Here is a 20,433-nt window from a genome sequence, read left to right on the forward strand (position 1 = left end):
CCGCACTATTTGTTTTTTTGTCTTTTTATTTATTAAAACGCTTGTGTACACAGTTGTATTTATTTAATAATAGATATGTTCTAGTAGTTCTAATTTTAGTTGCCATTATAGTGTTCTGCTTGTAAGAGAAATGATCGGATCCACTAAGTGTGGCTCATGAATCAAAGAGTAAAGTTCAAATATTTTGCTTATATCTTGGGCGTATTTCAGTGGTATGATTTATTAATGCTGGAAACAATGGCAATTATGTTAGCTTGATATCTTTTAATCTGGTTCAAAGTAAGCGAAGTGTAAATGTTTTATGATCCTCATAAAGTTTACAACCAAATGGTTACATCAGAATGCTTACAAACCCAGCCTGTCATTAAGTTTTACCTCTCTATGTCTAACAGTTTATAGTCTGTGGATTGTATGCCCTATTTGTGATCTTGCAACTGTACATAAAATCTTTATGCCTTTTTTAGTGAAACGAAACCTCTCTGGTCCAATATTCATCACGTAGTTGCTGATAGATATCGCAAAGGGTATGAGGTGTATATTTAGAGCATGTCCGTTCTAATACATGCAGCTTCAAAAGAGATGCTGTGAAAAGTCAATTGTTTCCTCTTTAACATCTCGAAGTGTTAAACAATTTTGAAAATGTCATCTTTCATGGTAGCTTAAATGAGCAAACAAATAGTCTTCATGTGAATAAGTATTTTCTGTAACAATGCTTCTTGACCATGTTCCTCTAACAAGGGTTACAAGCAAGGTTTAGATTGACAATAACCTGCGTGTAAGAGCAGTGTGAAAAGTCCTAGAGAGTAACTCCAAGAGGAAAATTGAGAGTAAATAAAAGCAATTTTATATTTTTATATAAGTTAAATCATGTTGTTTGGCTGTTTAAAGTCCATTCACATCATTGCTGGTTATTGGAAATGCTGTTTTGCTCTTTTCATTAATCAGTTTCTTTTGTGATGATAAACCACAGGTTAAACACATTGTGTAATTAATGGAAATTTTAGCTGTGCCAATATCACAAAAAATAGAACTGAGCTAATTTATTGAGAGTAATTTAACACAATTCCATTCAAAGGGTAAATCTATTTATTACCTAAGATGTCATTTTAGGTGGCTGAATGCAAGTGATTTATTTAAACATGATTGAAATTGATTTGTTCCAGAAAATTCCATAACATATGATTTTTGTAATATGAATGATTTTGGATACTATTATATTTTGATGTATTTAAAAATATAAAAATGTATATATCACAATATTAAAACTGAAATGAGTTATTGTAGTCAATTTGAAGATTTAGCTAGGTATGTTCTACAGTATAATTTGACAAGAAATCTAATAACAGGTAAAATTTTCAATACAATTCAATTAAATTTTATTTGTATAGCACTCAAAGCAGCTTAAAGAGCATAATGATTATACAAAAAAAATTATACAAATTTATCACAAACTGATGGAAATTTCATGGTTTTAAATACACTGCTCGGGTCTTTTCTTTTGCTTTTAACCTGTGTGAATGAGTTCTAAATTGATTTCAGTGATGGTGAATCAAACCCCATGGTGAAACAATGAACAGAGCATGCTAAAGATTCACTGCCAAATACATTTGTATTTTTCATATACAACCAGAGTGGTAGGAACAAAAATGACTATTGAGACTGACATGACTTTCCCACACATAGAGAGAGAAGAAAATAACATCAGGAGGTACTTTATTCTTTATTACTTTTAAGTAATTTCATTTTATTAGGTAATAAAGTATGTGGCTCATACATGGTTACTGTACTGTTGTGAAATTATTGATACAGACATTATAAAATATGCAGCTAAATAGTTAAAAAAGATACATAGTCTGAATAAATAATTAATAAATACTTATATATATTTTTATAATATATTTTATATATATATATATATATATATATATATATATATATATATATATATATATATACACACACACACACACATTGAAACATTTTATTCATGATTGTGTAGAGTTTGTCTTGCATCAATTGTAATTTATAAAAAACAAAATGGTATAAACCTTTAGAATCTGTCCATCATCTTGTAGTTTTTAGTTTTGTGAATTAATCATCATACATCCAGTTGTACAAGTTATACATTCCTGGCCATAGAGGTGTGGATCTGAGACTCGCTGGTTCGCATCTCTTTAATACAATTTAATATGAACAAGTTAATATGTATTGATTGAACATGTATTGATTTCTTTCAATTCTTCTCTTATCTTTTAAATATCTGGTTTATCCCCAAGGTCATTTATTATATCACTAATTTTAATAGGTTTTTATATAATATTAATATTAATATGTCAGAAGAACATTTTACCTATTGTCCAATGCTATTGTTCTTATTTTTCACATTTCAGCATTTGTATCAGGTACATATTGGTATATAAAGGACAAAATGTACAAAAGTACTTATAACCTACATGTTGCTAGCTAGTGAGATTATATACTTCTCTTCAGATATTTAATATATTTGAAAGACCATTGAAAAACTAAGTGCACTTTCTGTTGAATGTCATCTAGTAGTAAGCTTTGGTGACTGAGTTCATAAATATTATCATATTATCAGATATTCTGATAAGCTTCAACTGTTCTGCCTAGATTTAGTACTTCAAGGTTTATTACAGCTTCCTCTCATATAAATTTATTGGAGATTGTGTTTTAGATCTTTCTCAACTTACAGGGTAATTGTTGTGGAGAGAAGGAAGTGAGATTTCATTTTCAGGCAAGTTGAATTGGGGGAAGTATCGTTCTGTGGAAGAGGTTGTTCTCTGAGCTGTGGTACTCTGGCTGAAGTTCTCATTTGATTGTGCAGGATTATCGTAGGTTTCATTAAGAACTGCAATACAATGGGTTTGTCATTAATTTAACCCACAGAGGTGGTCAAAACAATAAAATTACTGACGACAGATACATCCCGCATGACACCAGCTTTTGTTATAAAACCCAGTTAATAATGTGTATAGATTATAATAGTTATAATTTAATGCCTGATAGCTGTGCCATGGCAGAAAAAAAATTAACAACTTGATATACTTGCATGTTGGTACCTGAAAGAGATGTGTTTGTTCTTTTTTGTGAGGGCCACTCAAAATCATCATCTATCCACTGATTCACAAGAGCTTCCTTGTTGTCTTTATTCCTGTGCAACAGTGTTTAACGAGGGAAATATGGTGGTACTTATAATAATAAGGGGACATACATGTACAAAAAAGTATAATTTGTATACCAATAACATTTATATAATATAAGATATAAAGATACAAACTTCCTACCTCTTCTCTTTCCTCTCTTTCTCTTCTCTTGAAAGCATTGCTATAGCTATAAATAAAACCACTGTGACAACTGCCACTCCAGCATAGAAGCCCACTTTGTGAACTTGGTACTTGCAATCTTCTCCAAGATACCAATTTGCATCTGTCTGAAGACAGCTAAAAAGCACACAGGACTAAGCATTCAAAGTTGTCATTAAAATTTCTTACTCTAAAGTATTTTAACATTTTAAAACTGTTTTCATACGAGCATGTTTGCAAAATAGTATTAAATTTGAATGATTCATTCACAAAAGATCATTCACAAAAAAGTACTCACAAGCAGCTTGGTCCTTGCTTGGAAACCTCACAGGTACCTTTGTTCATGCAGATCTTTGGAGTAAGATGATCAGGATGACATTGGTTGATACATGTTAGTTTACCCATCACAGTAGCAGAAATGAAATACTGACGGTACTCCTCAGGAAACATTGCTGTAACTTGATCACAGTACTCTAACAACGAAGAAAGTGTAAAGGCATCCTATGATTCAAATGCAGTATAATGATAGAAGTAATACTTTTCTGTATAAGAGATTGTTATAAATGTGTTAAAATACCTTTTTGATCCAATTCAGTTTTGTTGACCTGGACATCGGTAACAGTAAAGTTTGGCATGCTGGAGTAGAATGGATATTGTAAGGTTCTTCACATTTTTTTAAATTAAAATCATTTGTAAACATTTAATTATAAATGGCATAATAAACATACCAGTGGTTGTGGGAGTGCATTCTGTAACTGATTCAACAGCATTTTTGACAGACTGACACCTCATTATAGCCTTAATTAACATTGTTGTTTTCAATTTGTACAACAATATCATGCTTAACCTTCACACTGGAGACACAATTGGATAAAGGTAATCAGATATTTAATATAAAACATGGATTCTGAGAAATAATGTTGAATTTGTGAGGATATAACTAATTTTTCCAAACAATGAATTGGTGTTTTAAGACTTTTACCTTTTAGAAATTGATACTTCCATCTCTATTAATTTACTCCCTATTCGGCCCATTAAAGAATTTCTGTCACTGTGGTTTAGAGAGGTTTTAACAACAATTATTGTAATTTCTAACCAGTTACAAAACATAGTATTTTATTTGTATATAATGGTTCAATGTAGTTGTTTATAAAAGAGCAGATATACCTCAGTGTTATATTTGTTATATTTAAGAAGTTTTCAATCTTGGTTTCGTAGTACGGTATCATCTGTAAGAAAACAGGTATGACTTTCTTTTCAGTTGCTTTCACTGACTTCTTAGATCAAGTATGGTCATTTGTATTAGCTTGTGTTGCAACTTGATTATTATCACAAGAGGTTAGTGCTATGTATAAAGGTGTAATTCTTATGGGCCTTACAGATAAATTGCAATCTGTCCACGCATAACGCTTTTAGAGGTGCCCCAGGGTGCAAATAGCTCCATGTATGCTTACCAGTCTCAGTGCATTCTGGACAATATTGAAGGCCCATGGTTTCCAAATGAGACTGAGGTACTTTTGACAATCTCAGTCATGCTGTTGTGTGTGATACACCTGTCTCTTTTTTTTTTGTCTTGTTTTTTTTTGTTTTTGTTTTTTTTTTGTATCCTGCTCAGGGTTGCATTGAAATATTAAGAGGTGTTCTCAATATATTACCCAATGGCCAAGAATTAAAAAAATTAATAAAATTGTAAACCTCAGTGGCTCTATGTTAATTTTCATGATTCATTTGCGATATGAATTAGATTTAGGTTTTCTAGGAAATGCATTCACCATATTTTGACAGTGTATTAATTAATTAGATATGTTCGTTAGTGAGAGCTGTATAACTTTAAGGGAAATGCCTGAACACAAAGGGCATGTGCCTTCAATCCCATTATGCAGTAGCTGAAATTCTCAATTTTTAAATTCAGCAACAAAACTTTTACATTGTATTTCCATCTTTTTCTGCTTGTTTGATTGGTGAGTAAAGCAGAGAATGTGTTCAGCAGATACTGCACAAAACATGCCATGGTCAAATTAGGAAATGACATCCAATTCAAATGGTTTTGGGTGCATTTAGCAACCGTTAAATAATGCAAGCACAAGTGGTCACAAGTGAGTTGAGCAATCAAGGCTTAAGTTAATACCAGTTGTATACAAGGCTTCTCCACACAAACACATTTAAAACATTGGAACAATTGTCAGTACATGTTTGCACATTTTTAGGGCTACTTTGAAATATAATTAGGTGGTGGATAAAGTCTTCATAATTCACCTGAACTTTGAAGACCTGTACAAAATCTTTATATTCTTGTGAGGATGTATTTTGGTATTGAGGGACATATTCCTTGTTTATTTCTATTTCAGCAATGGTTGTCGTTTCAATTATATCTGAAAAAAAAAGATTACCAAAATGAATTTGGAGAGAGTAAATAATTAGTATAATAAGAATAATACTCACTCACTCACTCACTCATTTTCTACCGCTTATCCGAACTACCTCGGGTCATGGGGAGCCTGTGCCTATCCCAGGCGTCATCGGGCATCAAGGTGGGATAAACCCTGGACGGAGTGCCAACCCATCGCAGGGCACACACACACTCTCAATAAGACGTCTCAGACGTCGCACTACCATAATTGACATGTAGCTGTTTAAAACAGCAAAATAGTTGTATTTGAAACTATAAACTGTACAAGAAATATTTTAAGATACCTGGAAGTGAGATTTCATTGTTTACAGTTGTTCACAGCCTTCCTGTAAAACCAGGGGGGAATAACAACCATTAGCTCTTGGAGTTCCACCATTTTCACATATTATTGGTTTTGTGATAGTAGATGTAGTGGATGTGGTTGGGGAAGTTGTAGTTGGTAGAGTTGCATCTGGAGTAGTTGTAGGAGAGTTGGCTGTAGTTGTTTCTGATCTCTCAGTTGTGGCAGAGTTAGTAGTCTGTATAGTTGCATCTGGTGTAGTTGAAAGAGTGTTGGCTGTGGTTGTTTCTAAATTCTCAACTGTTGTGGCAGAGTCAGTTATTGGTTTAGTTGCATCTGGTGTAGTTGTTGGAGAGTTAGTTGTAGTTGTTTTTGAACTCTCGGTTGTTGTGGCAGAATTACTAGTTGGTAAAGTTGCGTCTAGTGTAGTTGTAGGAGAGTTGGCTGTGGTTGTTTCTAAACTCTTAGCTGTAATGTCAGAGTCAGTAGTTGGTATAGTTGCATCAGGTGTAGTTGTAGGAGAGTTGGCTGTGGTTGTTTCTAAATTCTCATCTGGTGTAATAGTGTCACTAGTTGGAATACTTGCATCTGGTGTAGTTGTAGGAGAGTTGGCTGTGGTTGTTTCTAAACTTTCAGCTGTTGTATTAGAGTCAGTAGTAGTTATACTTGCACCTGGTGTAGTTGCAAGAGAGTTGGCTGTGGTTGTTTCTAAATTCTCAGCTGTTGTGGCAGAGTCAGTAGTTGGTTTAGTTGCATCTGGTGTAGTTGAAGGAGAGTTAGCTGTGGTAGTTTCTAAATTCTCAGATGATGTGGCAGAGACAGTAGTTAGTTTAGTTGCATCCGATGTAGTTGTGAGAGAGTTGGCTGTAGTTGTTTCTATAATCTCAGCTGTTGTGGCAGAGTCACTAGTTGGTATAGTTGCATCTGGTGTAGTTGTAGAAGAGGTGGCTGTAGTTGTGCCTGAACTCTCGGTTGTTGGGGCAGAGTCAGTAGTTGGTGTAGTTGCATCTGGTGTACTTATAGAAGAGCTGCCTGTGGTTGTTTCTGAACTCTCATCTGTTGTAATAGTGTCACTAGTTGGTATAGTTGCATCTGGTGTAGTTGTAGGAGAGGTTGCTGTAGTTGTGTCTTAACTCTCAGCTGTTGGGGCAGAGTCAGTAGTTGGTATAGTTCCATCTGGTGTAGTTGTAGGAGAGTTGGCTGTAGTTGTTTCTGAACTCTCAGATGTTGGGGCAGAGGCAGTAGTTGGTTTAGTTGTATCTGGTGTAGTTGTACAAGAGCTGCCTGTGGTTGTTTCTGAACTCTCAGCTGTTGTAATAGTGTCATTAGTTGGTATAGTTGCATCTGGTGTAGTTGTAGGAGAGGTGGCTGTAGTTGTTTCTGAACTCTCAGTTGTTGTGGCAGAGTCAGTAGTTGGTGTAGTTGCATCTGGTGTACTTATAGAAGAGCTGCCTGTGGTTGTTTCTGAACTCTCATCTGTTGTAATAGTGTCACTAGTTGGTATAGTTGCATCTGGTGTAGTTGTAGGAGAGGTGGCTGTAGTTCTGTCTGAACTCTCAGCTGTTAAGGCAGAGTCAGTAGTTGGTATAGTTCCATCTGGTGTAGTTGTAGGAGAGTTGGCTGTAGTTGTTTCTGAACTCTCAGATGTTGGGGCAGAGGCAGTAGTTGGTTTAGTTGTATCTGGTGTAGTTGTACAAGAGCTGCCTGTGGTTGTTTCTGAACTCTCAGCTGTTGTAATAGTGTCACTAATTGGTATAGTTGCATCTGGTGTAGTTGTAGGAGAGGTGGCTGTAGTTGTTTCTGAACTCTCAGTTGTTGTGGCAGAGTCAGTAGTTGGTATACTTGCAATTAGTGTCATTGTAGGAGAGTTGTCTGTAGATGTTTCTGAACTCTCAGTTGTTATGGCAGAGTCAGTAGTTCATAGAATTGCATCTGGAGTATTTGTAGGAGAGTTGGCTGTAGTTGTTTCTTAACTCTCAGTTGTTATGGCAGAGTCAGTAGTTGGTATACAGTAGTTGCATCTGGTGTAGTTGTAGGAGAGGTGGCTGTAGTTGTTTCTGAAGTCTCAGTTGTTATGGCAGAGTCAGTAGTTGGTATAGTTGCATCTGGTGTAGTTGTAGGAGAGGTGGTTGTAGTTGTTTCTGAAGTCTCAGTTGTTGTGGCAGAGTCAGTAGTTGGTATACTTGCAACTAGTGTCGTTGTAGGAGAGTTGTCTGTAGATGTTTCTGAACTCTCAGTAGTTGATAGAATTGCATTTGGAGTAGTTGTAGGAGAGTTGGCTGTAGTTGTTTCTGAACTCTCAGATGTTGGGCAGAGTCAGTAGTTGGTATAGTTGTATCTGGTGTAGTTGTAGGACAGTTGGCTGTAGTTGTTTCTGAGCTCTCAGCTGTTGTGGCAGAGTAAGTAGTTGGTGTGGTTGCATCTGGTGTAGTTGTAGGAGAGTTGGCTGTAGTTGTTTTTGAACTCTCAGATGTTGGGGCAGAGTCAGTAGTTGGTATAGTTGCATCTGGTGTAGTTGTAGATGCACTGCCGCTGGTTGTTTCTGAACTCTCAGCTGTTGTAATAGTGTCACCAGTTGGTATAGTTGTATCTGGTGTACTTATAGAAGAGCTGCCTGTGGTTGTTTCTGAACTCTCAGCTGTTGTAATTGTGTCACTAGTTGGTATAGTAGCATCTGGTGTATTTGTAGGAGAGTTGGCTGTAGTTGTTTCTGAACTCTCAGTTGTTATAGCAGAGTCAGTAGTTGGTATAGTTGTATCTGGTGTACTTATAGAAGAGCTGCCTGTGGTTGTTTCTGAACTCTCAGCTGTTGTAATTGTGTCACTAGTTGGTATAGTTGCATCTGATGTAGTTGTAGGAGTGGTGGCTGTAGTTGTTTCAGAACTCTCAGTTGTTGTGGCAGAGTCAGTAGTTGGTATAGTTGCATCTAGTGTAGTTGTAGGAGAGTTGGCTGTAGTTGTTTCTGAACTCTCAGTTTGTGTGGCAAAACGTTACAAAACTCACTCATTTTCTACCGCTTATCCGAACTACCTCGGGTCACGGGGAGCCTGTGCCTATCTCAGGCATCATCGGGCATCAAGGCAGGATACACCCTGGACGGAGTGCCAACCCATCGCAGGGCACACACACACTCTCATTAATTCACGCAATCACACACTACGGACAATTTTCCAGAGATGCCAATCGACCTACCATGCATGTCTTTGGACTGGGGGAGGAAACTGGAGTACCCAGAGGAAACCCCCGAGGCACGGGGAGAACATGCAAACTCCACACACACAAGGTGGAGGCGGGAATCGAACCCGACCCTGGAGGTGTGAGGCGAACGTGCTACCCACTAAGCCACCATGCCCCCTACGTTACAAAACGTTTTGCAAAATATATATTAATATGTTCTACACAAGATAGACAAAAAAGGTGAAAAAAACGGCTATCATATATACCTAATTTTTTATAAACAGTCAAATCAGACAAGGTCAACTTGACGCTCCTAATTTGCATAGGAATTTAGACGAGGTCTGCAGGAGGGTTAATTTCCATTTATTAATTTGTGTGTGTGTGTGAGAGAGAGAGAGAGAGAGAGAGAGAGAGAGAGAGAGAGAGAGAGAGAGAGAGAGAGATTACGACTGGTGTTATTTATTGTAAGTGTTTTTGCCTTTTTGGACTCATTTATCATTTGTAATGTTGCTCCCATTTAAAACAGTTCGGCTCAAGCCCAGCCATTTTTAGGGTCATGATTGAGGACAATGTCCTGTCCAGAGACAAGCTGGTTCGTGTTGAGGTTTTGTTCAAACCGACCATCGAAAATACCCTCTCTAATGAATGTATTTTTTTCATTGGTTGTTGCGTTAAATCTTACCCAGATAGTGCTATTTTCTGATTGGCTATTGTTTATCCTCTTTTTTTTTGATTGGCTGACAAGTGTCAAGCTCGACTAAGAACTCCGGGAGAGAGACAGCGGACTGATACATTTTGGGCGCTGCGGGATATTAAATATATGATAAATAGTCAAAAAGTTTTTCTGCGTGAGAAATACGATGTGTGGCGGGAGAGCGTGACAAAAGACCCAAATTCGTGACTGTCACTCTCAATGCGTGACACTTGACAGCCCTGTACCTATAAAATCATTTAGTTTAAAGTTTGACTGGAGTGCGATGAAACTAGATCAAAGCACAAAGCAAGCTGTTGCTAGCTAGCTGCTAATTTTATTACATTTTATATGGTAAAAAATTACACTATTACACCTTTTAACGCTACATTTTTAATGCTACTTTTTAATTGATATGATTGTACTAAAATGAAAAAGGACCAACATTTAGACGTATACTGCAAGGTGGCTGTGGAAGGGCCTACAAAGATCTTGTAAAAATGTTCTACAGTGTTAATAAAAAGAGACAAGTTAAATGTTCATCTGCAGGCTGTGATATTTGTAAATAGATAAATTGTGATACCTTTGACATTTCAAATATACTTTGGTATCAATGATGTTTACAAGTAAAATAAGTTGTAATCGCTTTCTTTTACTATCCAGCCTGACAGTGATAGTTTTTTCATGAATAAATAGGATAAGAATAAAATCACAAACTGTTTCTTTGTATTTATTTTAAATGTAACATTTATTGTCAATATTGGGCTTGCGGATCATGTGGGTACTAGGGTACTCTTTCCTGTGTGTGGATGACCATGTGGGTCAGCCACCACTGAAGACCAATTTTGACCCAGGAAAAACCCTGTATGTATGTATTTGTGTGTGTGTGTGTGTGTGTATGCTAGATCTCCCTTATTGTGCTACACAAAATGACTTGAGCAATGCCCTTGGCCTTCAATTACTCAGTTGTGTGTGTGTGTGTATATATATATATATAATGTAAGTATCTGTAAGGTCTGTACATCTGTAATGTAAACATAGTGTGTGTGTGAGAGAGACTCTTCCCAAACCCCTGTTAAATACAGAATTGGATTTTTTAGCACTTCGGAAGAAAGCTCCCAAATGGTCTCTTCTTCAGGCATGTGTCCACAACGAACCCTTGGTCTGGTAAAGATATAAATATTGTAAGAATTCTTGCCTGTAATATCAGTATCGTTTGGTTTTAGATACAGAATTTTCTAAAGTTTTTGAAGCGGTGTGTGGTGAAGCGGGTGTATCGCCAGGTCCAAAGACAGAGACGTCAGGAACAAATAAAACAAAGTACCAATTGAACTATGGGCAGAACAAGCACAGAAAATTGCTGGTGTTCATGTGGAAACAATATCTTCTGCCTTCTCTCAAGTACGTAATCATAAAAATGTGCATGTGACTATATCAGAAGAGACCACTAGATTTTATTCTGTTTTATCATACTGTAATACAGAACAAATATTTTCTAAGAATATGTTGCTTAGATTTGTATGCATGTGCCTGTGTACAGTGGGATCCAGGAGTCTGAGACTACATTAAAAATGTTTCCACTTAAGGTTGGAAATAAACATAGTTATATATATATATATATATATATATATATATATATATATATATATATATATATATATATATATATATGTTCAAGATCTTGGATATTTATTATACAGAATTCTGCACTATTTCCAATGTTTTTGCTAACAGAAATGTATGATATAGACAATGTTAACGTTGTACAAAATGTCAGAATATCCTCTTACCTCATTTTTCATGATCAGACAGCAGGCTGATGGATTTGATCTATATTGGATCATAAAGATTTGCGCAAACTTGGAGTCGTCCATGCCAGCTTGAGTACACACTTGTCATTAAATCAACAAATTTCATGTAAATATTTTGAATATTCTATTTTTGACTCAAGTAGAAGGCAGAGTATAAGGATTTTTACTAGTGAGCTCAGACTTTCAGACCCCACTGTATTTTCATCTTTTTGACCAGCATCATGGGTCGAGGAATTTTATTGAGCTGACCTTTCTATTTAATCAGGTGTTGGTAATTGCTGCCACAGAGCCCTGCAGCCTCCAGCACTAAGATCCTCCACGTACCACTGACTCTCAACGTCCTTTGACCAGAGGCTTGCGCACTATACCGCTGAGCCGATGCCTAAATCCTACACCGGCTCGCCTTCACATCAGCCACCCCTAAATCACTCGTGAGTCAACCTGTCTCAAAACCAACACGACCAGTGTCTGCTTCACGTGCTGTACCCTCATTCACATCAGGCTCTGTTCAGCCAGATAAGCAACCTGATATTAGACAGTCTGAGCAAGCCTGGAAACACAGACCAATGGGGATGAAGAGTGTAGTGGATTTTGGAAAGATGTACAAATTTATTAGCAATATCATTTTCAGTAAACATACTGAGCCTCTTACTTCTATGGGTATGTAATCTTGCTATAATAATTTATGTCTACATATTATTTTTTATTCTTTGTCAATTTACATATATATTTGTTCCTTATTAATGTCCCTGTTTTATCTTCACATTTCTGGTATGAATTCTGTGTGTGTGTGTACACAGAATTGAACCATAACTATAAAACCATCTACCTAATATTGTGAAAGTCACCCTTGTCATTGATCTGTGGATGCCTCTGAAGATTCAATTCAATTCAAGTTTATTTGTATAGAGCTTTTTACAATTGACATTGTCTCAAAGCAGCTTTACAGAACATAAACATAGAACAAAGGGTTATTATAAGAATAATATAAAGATTAATAGAATACAAAATTCAAGATTAATATTAGATAGATTTAGTTCACAGTGTGTACGTATATATCCCCAATGAGCAAGTCTGAGGTGACTCAGGCAGCAGTGGCAAGGAAAAACTCCCTTAGATGGTAAAGGAAGAAACCTTGAGAGGAACCAGACTTAAGGGGAACCCATCCTCATATGGGTAACACTGGAGGGTGTGATTATAAATATACAGTCTAACAAATGTTGTATAGATGCAAAAGCTCACATGGAGTTCACATCTTTTTAGTATAGCAGAATCTAAGTGTAGCTGGTAGATCTCTGGATGCCTCAGGGTTCGCTGGGTCGGCCTCATCTGTGGTCCAAAATCTTCATTGCACGGAAGACGATCGGGGCTGGTATAATTTCTGGATGCCTTGGGATGGGTAGAAGAGAGAAGCAACATATCTGCTGTTCATAAAATTTGCAATTCTGATATAACAGTGCACAGTATTATGGGATGTATTATGTGTACACCTGACTAAAGAGATGAGTTTTTAATCTACATTTAAACTGGGAAAGTGTGTCTGAGCCCCGAATACTAACAGGAAGACTATTCCAAAGTTTGGGAGCCAAATATGAAAACGCTCTACCACCACCTCTTACGGGTCGCCGTGCCGTGCAGTGACCACTAGGGGATGACCCAGAAACAAGCTTCAATTCAACTTTAAAGCATCAAATCCTCCAAAAACACGAAAAAACCTATTTACCTAGTAAAGTTTATACTCTCAATAATTTTTTAAGCCCACACACAAAGCACAATATGATTCACAGCCTTCATACAATTAGAAAAAAATTTTCGGACAAAACTGACCTAGGTGGCGCTAGACCGGTTTTTCCCTTACCTTTAGACGCGTCTCTTTCTTCACTGGGGTAATATATTCCAACACAAATAATCCACAAAAATCCACACAGGTCCAAGGAATTGAAATCTGTAAGCCTTTTAATCCAAATCACTCTGGTCGCGCCGCAAATATTCCGTTAGTGTTCTGAAATCTGGAAACAGAAGTGCGCCATCATCTCGTTTTGCCGCTCTAACTCCTAATTGGGATATTCAAAAACGAATCCTAACGAATCAAATAAGCCCTCATTTGAGCCAATCGGTGCTTGTATGGCAGAGATAGACGGCTGAGAAGCCAATGGTGGCATGACCTCATTTTTGGGAACCCGCCTTTGACTGACAATTACTCCTTCCAATAGCAATGAAATGGGCTGGGACCTATACAGCCGTTTAGCCAATAAGCAGACGATTCCAACGGTATATGACATGCCTTACATTCTTTGCCTGTGTCTGCGTGAACTGGATGCGCAGAAGAATTCTTGCGTAATCCCTGACCTTTTGTCCCTCTCACAGCTCAGGGTGTCAGGTTACAGGCCTGTTTTCACACCAGATTGATAGAGAGAGAGTCTAGGCTTATTTATGGCTTGTCAGACTGAGCCTGCAGCCTTTTATTTCAAAGTTATATAGTAAACAAGTACACAAAAACGCTGCACCCGACGACCAGGGCCGTAGAAAAATATTCATATAAAATCCATTTTTGGGTCTTTTGACTTGAATTTTTTTTTGGTGAAAGCCAAGACATGTGGCTATAACTCTCTGTTGTTGGTTTGTCTGTAACATGTTCCAGAAAAATAAGATTAATCAGTTTATCAGAAAAACAACCCAGACAGACAGGAAAATCTGCATTCAAACCCCTGTAACTTTGTGCCAGTAAGAATCAATAGAATCAATCTGAAACCATAGTCAATGGTTGACTATGAATAGAATCAATCTGAAAATAGTTTCTGAAACTAGAGAATCTCTTCTTTCAAATGAGACCAGGCTCACCCCTATGTGTCAAAGTATGTGGGAGCTGTACCACTTTTTGTTGGACAATGGATATAGGCGAAGGTCCATAGACTTTGATATTCTGGGAACTAGCAGAAGTCCTGAGTTTTGTGATCTCGAGAGCGTGAAGGATTGTAACTTGTTAGAAGACTAGTTAGATACATGGGAGCTAAACCATTAAGAGCCTTGTGGGTAAGTAGCAGCAGTTTGTAATCAATTCTAAATTTAACAGGTAGCCAGTGTAGAGATGATAAAATCGGGGTTATATGGTCATACTTTCTTGTCCTAGTGAGAACTATGGCAGCTGCATTTTGGACTAACTGTAGCCTATTTATTAAAGTTGCAGGACAACCACCTAGTAATGCATTACAATAGTCCAGTCTAGAGGTCATGAATGCATGAACTAGCTTCTCAGCATCAGATACAGATAGGATGTTTCTTAGCTTGGCAATATTTCTAAGGTGGAAGAAGGCTGTATTTGTAGTATGGGTGATGTGATTTTCAAAGGACAGGTTGCTGTCTAATATAATGCCCAGGTCTTTTACTGTTTAGCTACTAGTAACAGTACATCCCTCTAAATGGAAGTTAACTTGTGAGAGTTTCTGTGTACTGGTTTTTGAACCTATAAGTAGTATTTCTGTCTTATCAGAGTTTAATAACAGAAAATTACAGCTCATCCAATCTTATATCTCTCTAAGTCACTGAGTTACTTTGGACAATTCAGCTATTTCATCTGGTTTTGATGAGAAGATGTGCTGTAGTATTGTCATTTGACCATTTTTGTCCAAGTTGCTTAGATCCGTACGCTTGCCCATTTTTTCCAACTTCCAACACATCTGGAATTGAGAACTAGACTGTTCACTTGCTGCCTAATATACTTTAGTCTTAGTTATTCACTTCGCCTGCCAGTGGGCTTAATGTTATGGTTAGTGTGTGTGGTGTGAAATACCAAAAAAAATTACAATCTTGTGATACTGTTTATTTTAATGATTTTAGAAAGCGCAGTGCTTTTGGACCTGTTGATGTCTTTGCCTGAAGAGCTTCCCTTGATGGACTGTAAGGAGCTGCAGAATCATTTGCTTCAAGTGCATGCACATCTGAACACACCTGCAGTGAGGCTCAGCTCAGAGAAGGGACCTGCAGTGGATACATCTTCAACTAGAGAAACAGTACCACAAACCTCCAGAACTGATCATCATGTTAAAGGACCTGATGTCTCTTTGCAAACAAGGGAAGAGATCGTTCAAAATGGAGCAGTAACTGAGCAACTGAAGGCCACAGAATCACAATTAGCTGCTGGAGATTTTGCAAGAGAGTCATCTGCAGTAAAGCTCTTAAAAATCAAAAATAACATACAATAACATACAACCTTCCTTTTTTCAACGTACCGTGCATATGATGACATTAGTGAAATAAACTTACAGACTTTAACGAATATTGATTGTACATTTTCTTTAGTATACATTGCACTGAAAGCATTTTATACTTTTCTTATGCAGTAGTAAACACGTTATGTTCTATTGTGTGATGGCCGCACTATTTGTTTTTTTGTCTTTTAAAATGCTTGTGTACACAGTTGTATTTATTTAATAATAGATATGTTCTAGTTAATAATTTCAGTTGCCATTATAGTGTTCTGCTTGTAAGAGAAATGATCGGATCCACTAAGTGTGGCTCATGAATCAAAGAGTAAAGTTCAAATATTTTGCTTATATCTCGGGCGTATTTCAGTGGTATGATTTATTAATGCTGGAAACAATGGCAATTATGTTAGCTTGATATCTTTTAATCTGGTTCAAAGTAAGCTAAGTGTAAATGTTTTATGATCCTCATAAAGATTACAACCAAAGGGTTACATCAGAATGCTTACAAACCCAGCCTGTCATTAAGTTTTACTGCTCTATGTCTAACAGTTTATAGTCTGTGGATTGTATGCCTTATTTGTGATCTTGCAACTGTACATAAAATCTTTATGCCTTTTTTAGTGAAACGAAACCTCTCTGGTCCAATATTCATCACGTAGTTGCTGATAGATATCGCAAAGGGTATGAGGTGTATATTTAGAGCATGTCCGTTCTAATACATGCAGCTTCAAAAGAGATGCTGTGAAAAGTCAATTGTTTCCTCTTTAACATCTCGAAGTGTTAAACAATTTTGAAAATGTCATCTTTCATGGTAGCTTAAATGAGCAAACAAATAGTCTTCATGTGAATAAGTATTTTCTGTAACAATGCTTCTTGACCATGTTCCTCTAACAAGGGTTACAAGCAAGGTTTAGATTGACAATAACCTGCGTGTAAGAGCAGTGTGAAAAGTCCTAGAGAGTAACTCCAAGAGGAAAATTGAGAGTAAATAAAAGCAATTTTATATTTTTATATAAGTTAAATCATGTTGTTTGGCTGTTTAAAGTCCATTCACATCATTGCTGGTTATTGGAAATGCTGTTTTGCTCTTTTCATTAATCAGTTTCTTTTGTGATGATAAACCACAGGTTAAACACATTGTGTAATTAATGGAAATTTTAGCTGTGCCAATATCACAAAAAATAGAACTGAGCTAATTTATTGAGAGTAATTTAACACAATTCCATTCAAAGGGTAAATCTATTTATTACCTAAGATGTCATTTTAGGTGGCTGAATGCAAGTGATTTATTTAAACATGATTGAAATTGATTTGTTCCAGAAAATTCCATAACATATGATTTTTGTAATATGAATGATTTTGGATACTATTATATTTTGATGTATTTAAAAATATAAAAATGTATATATCACAATATTAAAACTGAAATGAGTTATTGTAGTCAATTTGAAGATTTAGCTAGGTATGTTCTACAGTATAATTTGACAAGAAATCTAATAACAGGTAAAATTTTCAATACAATTCAATTAAATTTTATTTGTATAGCACTCAAAGCAGCTTAAAGAGCATAATGATTATACAAAAAAAATTATACAAATTTATCACAAACTGATGGAAATTTCATGGTTTTAAATACACTGCTCGGGTCTTTTCTTTTGCTTTTAACCTGTGTGAATGAGTTCTAAATTGATTTCAGTGATGGTGAATCAAACCCCATGGTGAAACAATGAACAGAGCATGCTAAAGATTCACTGCCAAATACATTTGTATTTTTCATATACAACCAGAGTGGTAGGAACAAAAATGACTATTGAGACTGACATGACTTTCCCACACATAGAGAGAGAAGAAAATAACATCAGGAGGTACTTTATTCTTTATTACTTTTAAGTAATTTCATTTTATTAGGTAATAAAGTATGTGGCTCATACACGGTTACTGTACTGTTGTGAAATTATTGATACAGACATTATAAAATATGCAGCTAAATAGTTGAAAGATACATAGTCTGAATAAATAATTAATAAATACTTATATATATTAATATATAATATATTTTTTAATAATTACATTATATATATATATATATATATATATATATATATATAAAAATATATATATATATATATATATATATACACACACACACACACACACACACACACACACACACACACACACACACACACACACACATATTGAAACATTTTATTCATGATTGTGTAGAGTTTGTCTTGCATCAATTGTAATTTATAAAAAACAAAATGGTATAAACCTTTAGAATCTGTCCATCATCTTGTAGTTTTTAGTTTTGTGAATTAATCATCATACATTCAGTTGTACAAGTTATACATTTCTGGCCATAGAGGTGTGAACATGTATTGATTTCTTTCAATTCTTCTCTTATCTTTTAAATATCTGGTTTATCCCCAAGGTCATTTATTATATCACTAATTTTAATAGGTTTTCTTTTTATATAATATTAATATTAATATGTCAGAAGAACATTTTACCTATTGTCCAATGCTATTGTTCTTATTTTTCACATTTCAGCATTTGTATCAGATACATATTGGTACATAAAGGACAAAATGTACAAAAGTACTTTTTTTACCTACATGTTGCTAGCTAGTGAGATTATATACTTCTCTTCAGATATTTAATATATTTGAAAGACCATTGAAAAACTAAGTGCACTTTCTGTTGAATGTCATCTAGTAGTAAGCTTTGGTGACTGAGTTCATAAATATTATCAGATATTCTGATAAGCTTCAACTGTTCTGCCTAGATTTAGTACTTCAAGGTTTATTACAGCTTCCTCTCATATAAATTTATTTGAGATTGTGTTTTAGATCTTTCTCAACTTACAGGGTAATTGTTGTGGAGAGAAGGAAGTGAGATTTCATTTTCAGGCAAGTTGAATTGGGGGAAGTATCGTTCTGTGGAAGAGGTTGTTCTCTGAGCTGTGGTACTCTGGCTGAAGTTCTCATTTGATTGTGCAGGATTATCGTAGGTTTCATTAAGAACTGCAATACAATGGGTTTGTCATTAATTTAACCCACAGAGGTGGTCAAAACAATAAAATTACTGACGACAGATACATCCCGCATGACACCAGCTTTTGTTATAAAACCCAGTTAATAATGTGTATAGATTATAATAGTTATAATTTAATGCCTGATAGCTGTGCCATGGCAGAAAAAAATTAACAACTTGATATACTTGCATGCTGGTACCTGAAAGAGATGTGTTTGTTCTTTTTTGTGAGGGCCACTCAAAGTCATCATCTATCCACTGATTCACAAGAGCTTCCTTGTTGTCTTTATTCCTGTGCAACAGTGTTTAACAAGGGAAATATGGTGGTACTTATAATAATAAGGGGACATACATGAAAAGTATAATTTGTATACCAATAACATTTATATAATATAAGATATAAAGATACAAACTTCCTACCTCTTTTCTTTCCTTTTATTAAGGATGACATATGCTGAAAGCATTGCTATAGCTATAAGTAAAACCGCTGTGACAACTGCCACTCCAGCATAGAAGCCCACTTTGTGAACTTGGTACTTGCAATCTTCTCCAAGATACCAATTTGCATCTGTCTGAAGACAGCTAAAAAGCACACAGGACTAAGCATTCAAAGTTGTCATCAAAATTTCTTACTCTAAAGTATTTTAACATTTTAAAACTGTTTTCATACGAGCATGTTTGCAAAATAGTATTAAATTTGAATGATTGATTCACAAAAGATCATTCACAAAAAAGTACTCACTAGCAGCTTGGTCCTTGCTTGGAAACCTCACAGGTACCTTTGTTCATGCAGATCTTTGGAGTAGGATGATCAGGATGACATTGGTTGATACATGTTAGTTTACCCATCACAGTAGCAGAAATGAAATACTGACGGTACTCCTCAGGAAACATTGCTGTAACTTGATCACAGTACTCTAACAACGAAGAAAGTGTAATGGCATCATATGATTCAAATGCATTATAATGATAGAAGTAATTCTTTTCTGTATAAGAGATTGTTATAAATGTGTTAAAATACCTTTTCCATCCAATTCAGTTTTGTTGACCTGGACATCGGTAACAGTAAAGTTTGGGCATGCTGGAGCAGAATGGATATTGTAAGGTTATTCACATTTTTTTTAATTAAACTCATTTGTAAACATTTAATTATAAATGGCATAATAAACATACCAGTGGTTGTGGGAGTGCATTCTGTAACTGATTCAACAGCATTTTTGACAGACTGAAACACCTCATTATAGCCTTCATTAACATTGTTGTTTTCAATTTGTACAACAATATCATGCTTAACCTTCACACTGGAGACACAATTGGGAAAAGGTAATCAGATATTCAATATAAAACATGGATTCTGAGAAATAATGTTGAATTTGTGAGGATATAACTAATTTTTCCAAACAATGAATTGGTGTTTTAAGACTTTTACCTTTTAGAAATTGATACTTCCATCTCTATTAATTTACTCCCCATTCGGCCCATTAAAGAATTTCCGTCACT

General features: G+C 35.7%; 2 protein-coding genes, 1 long non-coding RNA gene and 1 pseudogene across 3 annotated transcripts in view; 1 reads left to right on the top strand and 3 right to left on the bottom strand.

Annotated features, from left to right (window-relative positions):
- Positions 1-2,698: 2,698 nt before the first annotated feature.
- Positions 2,699-3,955, bottom strand: LOC113657406 (mucin-17-like). The gene is made up of 5 exons (XM_047819444.1): positions 3,901-3,955; positions 3,622-3,796; positions 3,306-3,461; positions 3,081-3,172; positions 2,699-2,869 (listed from the first exon to the last, which is right to left on the bottom strand). The coding sequence occupies exons 2-5, from the start codon at positions 3,771-3,773 to the stop codon at positions 2,703-2,705; spliced, it is 567 nt and encodes a 188-aa protein (XP_047675400.1). The 5' UTR covers positions 3,774-3,796; positions 3,901-3,955; the 3' UTR covers positions 2,699-2,702.
- Positions 3,956-4,332: 377 nt separating this feature from the next.
- Positions 4,333-6,068, bottom strand: LOC125145671. The gene is made up of 3 exons (XR_007144100.1): positions 6,018-6,068; positions 5,580-5,695; positions 4,333-4,552 (listed from the first exon to the last, which is right to left on the bottom strand). It is a non-coding gene; the product is annotated as an uncharacterized LOC125145671 (long non-coding RNA).
- Positions 6,069-10,656: 4,588 nt separating this feature from the next.
- On the top strand, positions 10,657-15,894 carry LOC125140929 (annotated as a pseudogene).
- A 2,862-nt stretch (positions 15,895-18,756) lies between these two features.
- Positions 18,757-20,433, bottom strand: part of LOC113635158 (mucin-5AC-like) — a 54,548-nt gene continuing 52,871 nt past the window's right edge. The window contains exons 7-11 of the mRNA XM_047811874.1: positions 20,107-20,234; positions 19,713-19,919; positions 19,455-19,515; positions 19,134-19,225; positions 18,757-18,923 (exon numbers count right to left, since the gene is read on the bottom strand). Coding sequence (XP_047667830.1) covers positions 18,757-18,923; positions 19,134-19,225; positions 19,455-19,515; positions 19,713-19,919; positions 20,107-20,234 — 655 coding nt within the window. The remainder of the gene's footprint in view (positions 18,924-19,133; positions 19,226-19,454; positions 19,516-19,712; positions 19,920-20,106; positions 20,235-20,433) is intronic.

The sequence above is a fragment of the Tachysurus fulvidraco genome, chromosome 1 (assembly GCF_022655615.1).
Source record: "Tachysurus fulvidraco isolate hzauxx_2018 chromosome 1, HZAU_PFXX_2.0, whole genome shotgun sequence".
In the NCBI taxonomy this organism is placed as follows: Eukaryota; Metazoa; Chordata; class Actinopteri; order Siluriformes; family Bagridae; genus Tachysurus; species Tachysurus fulvidraco.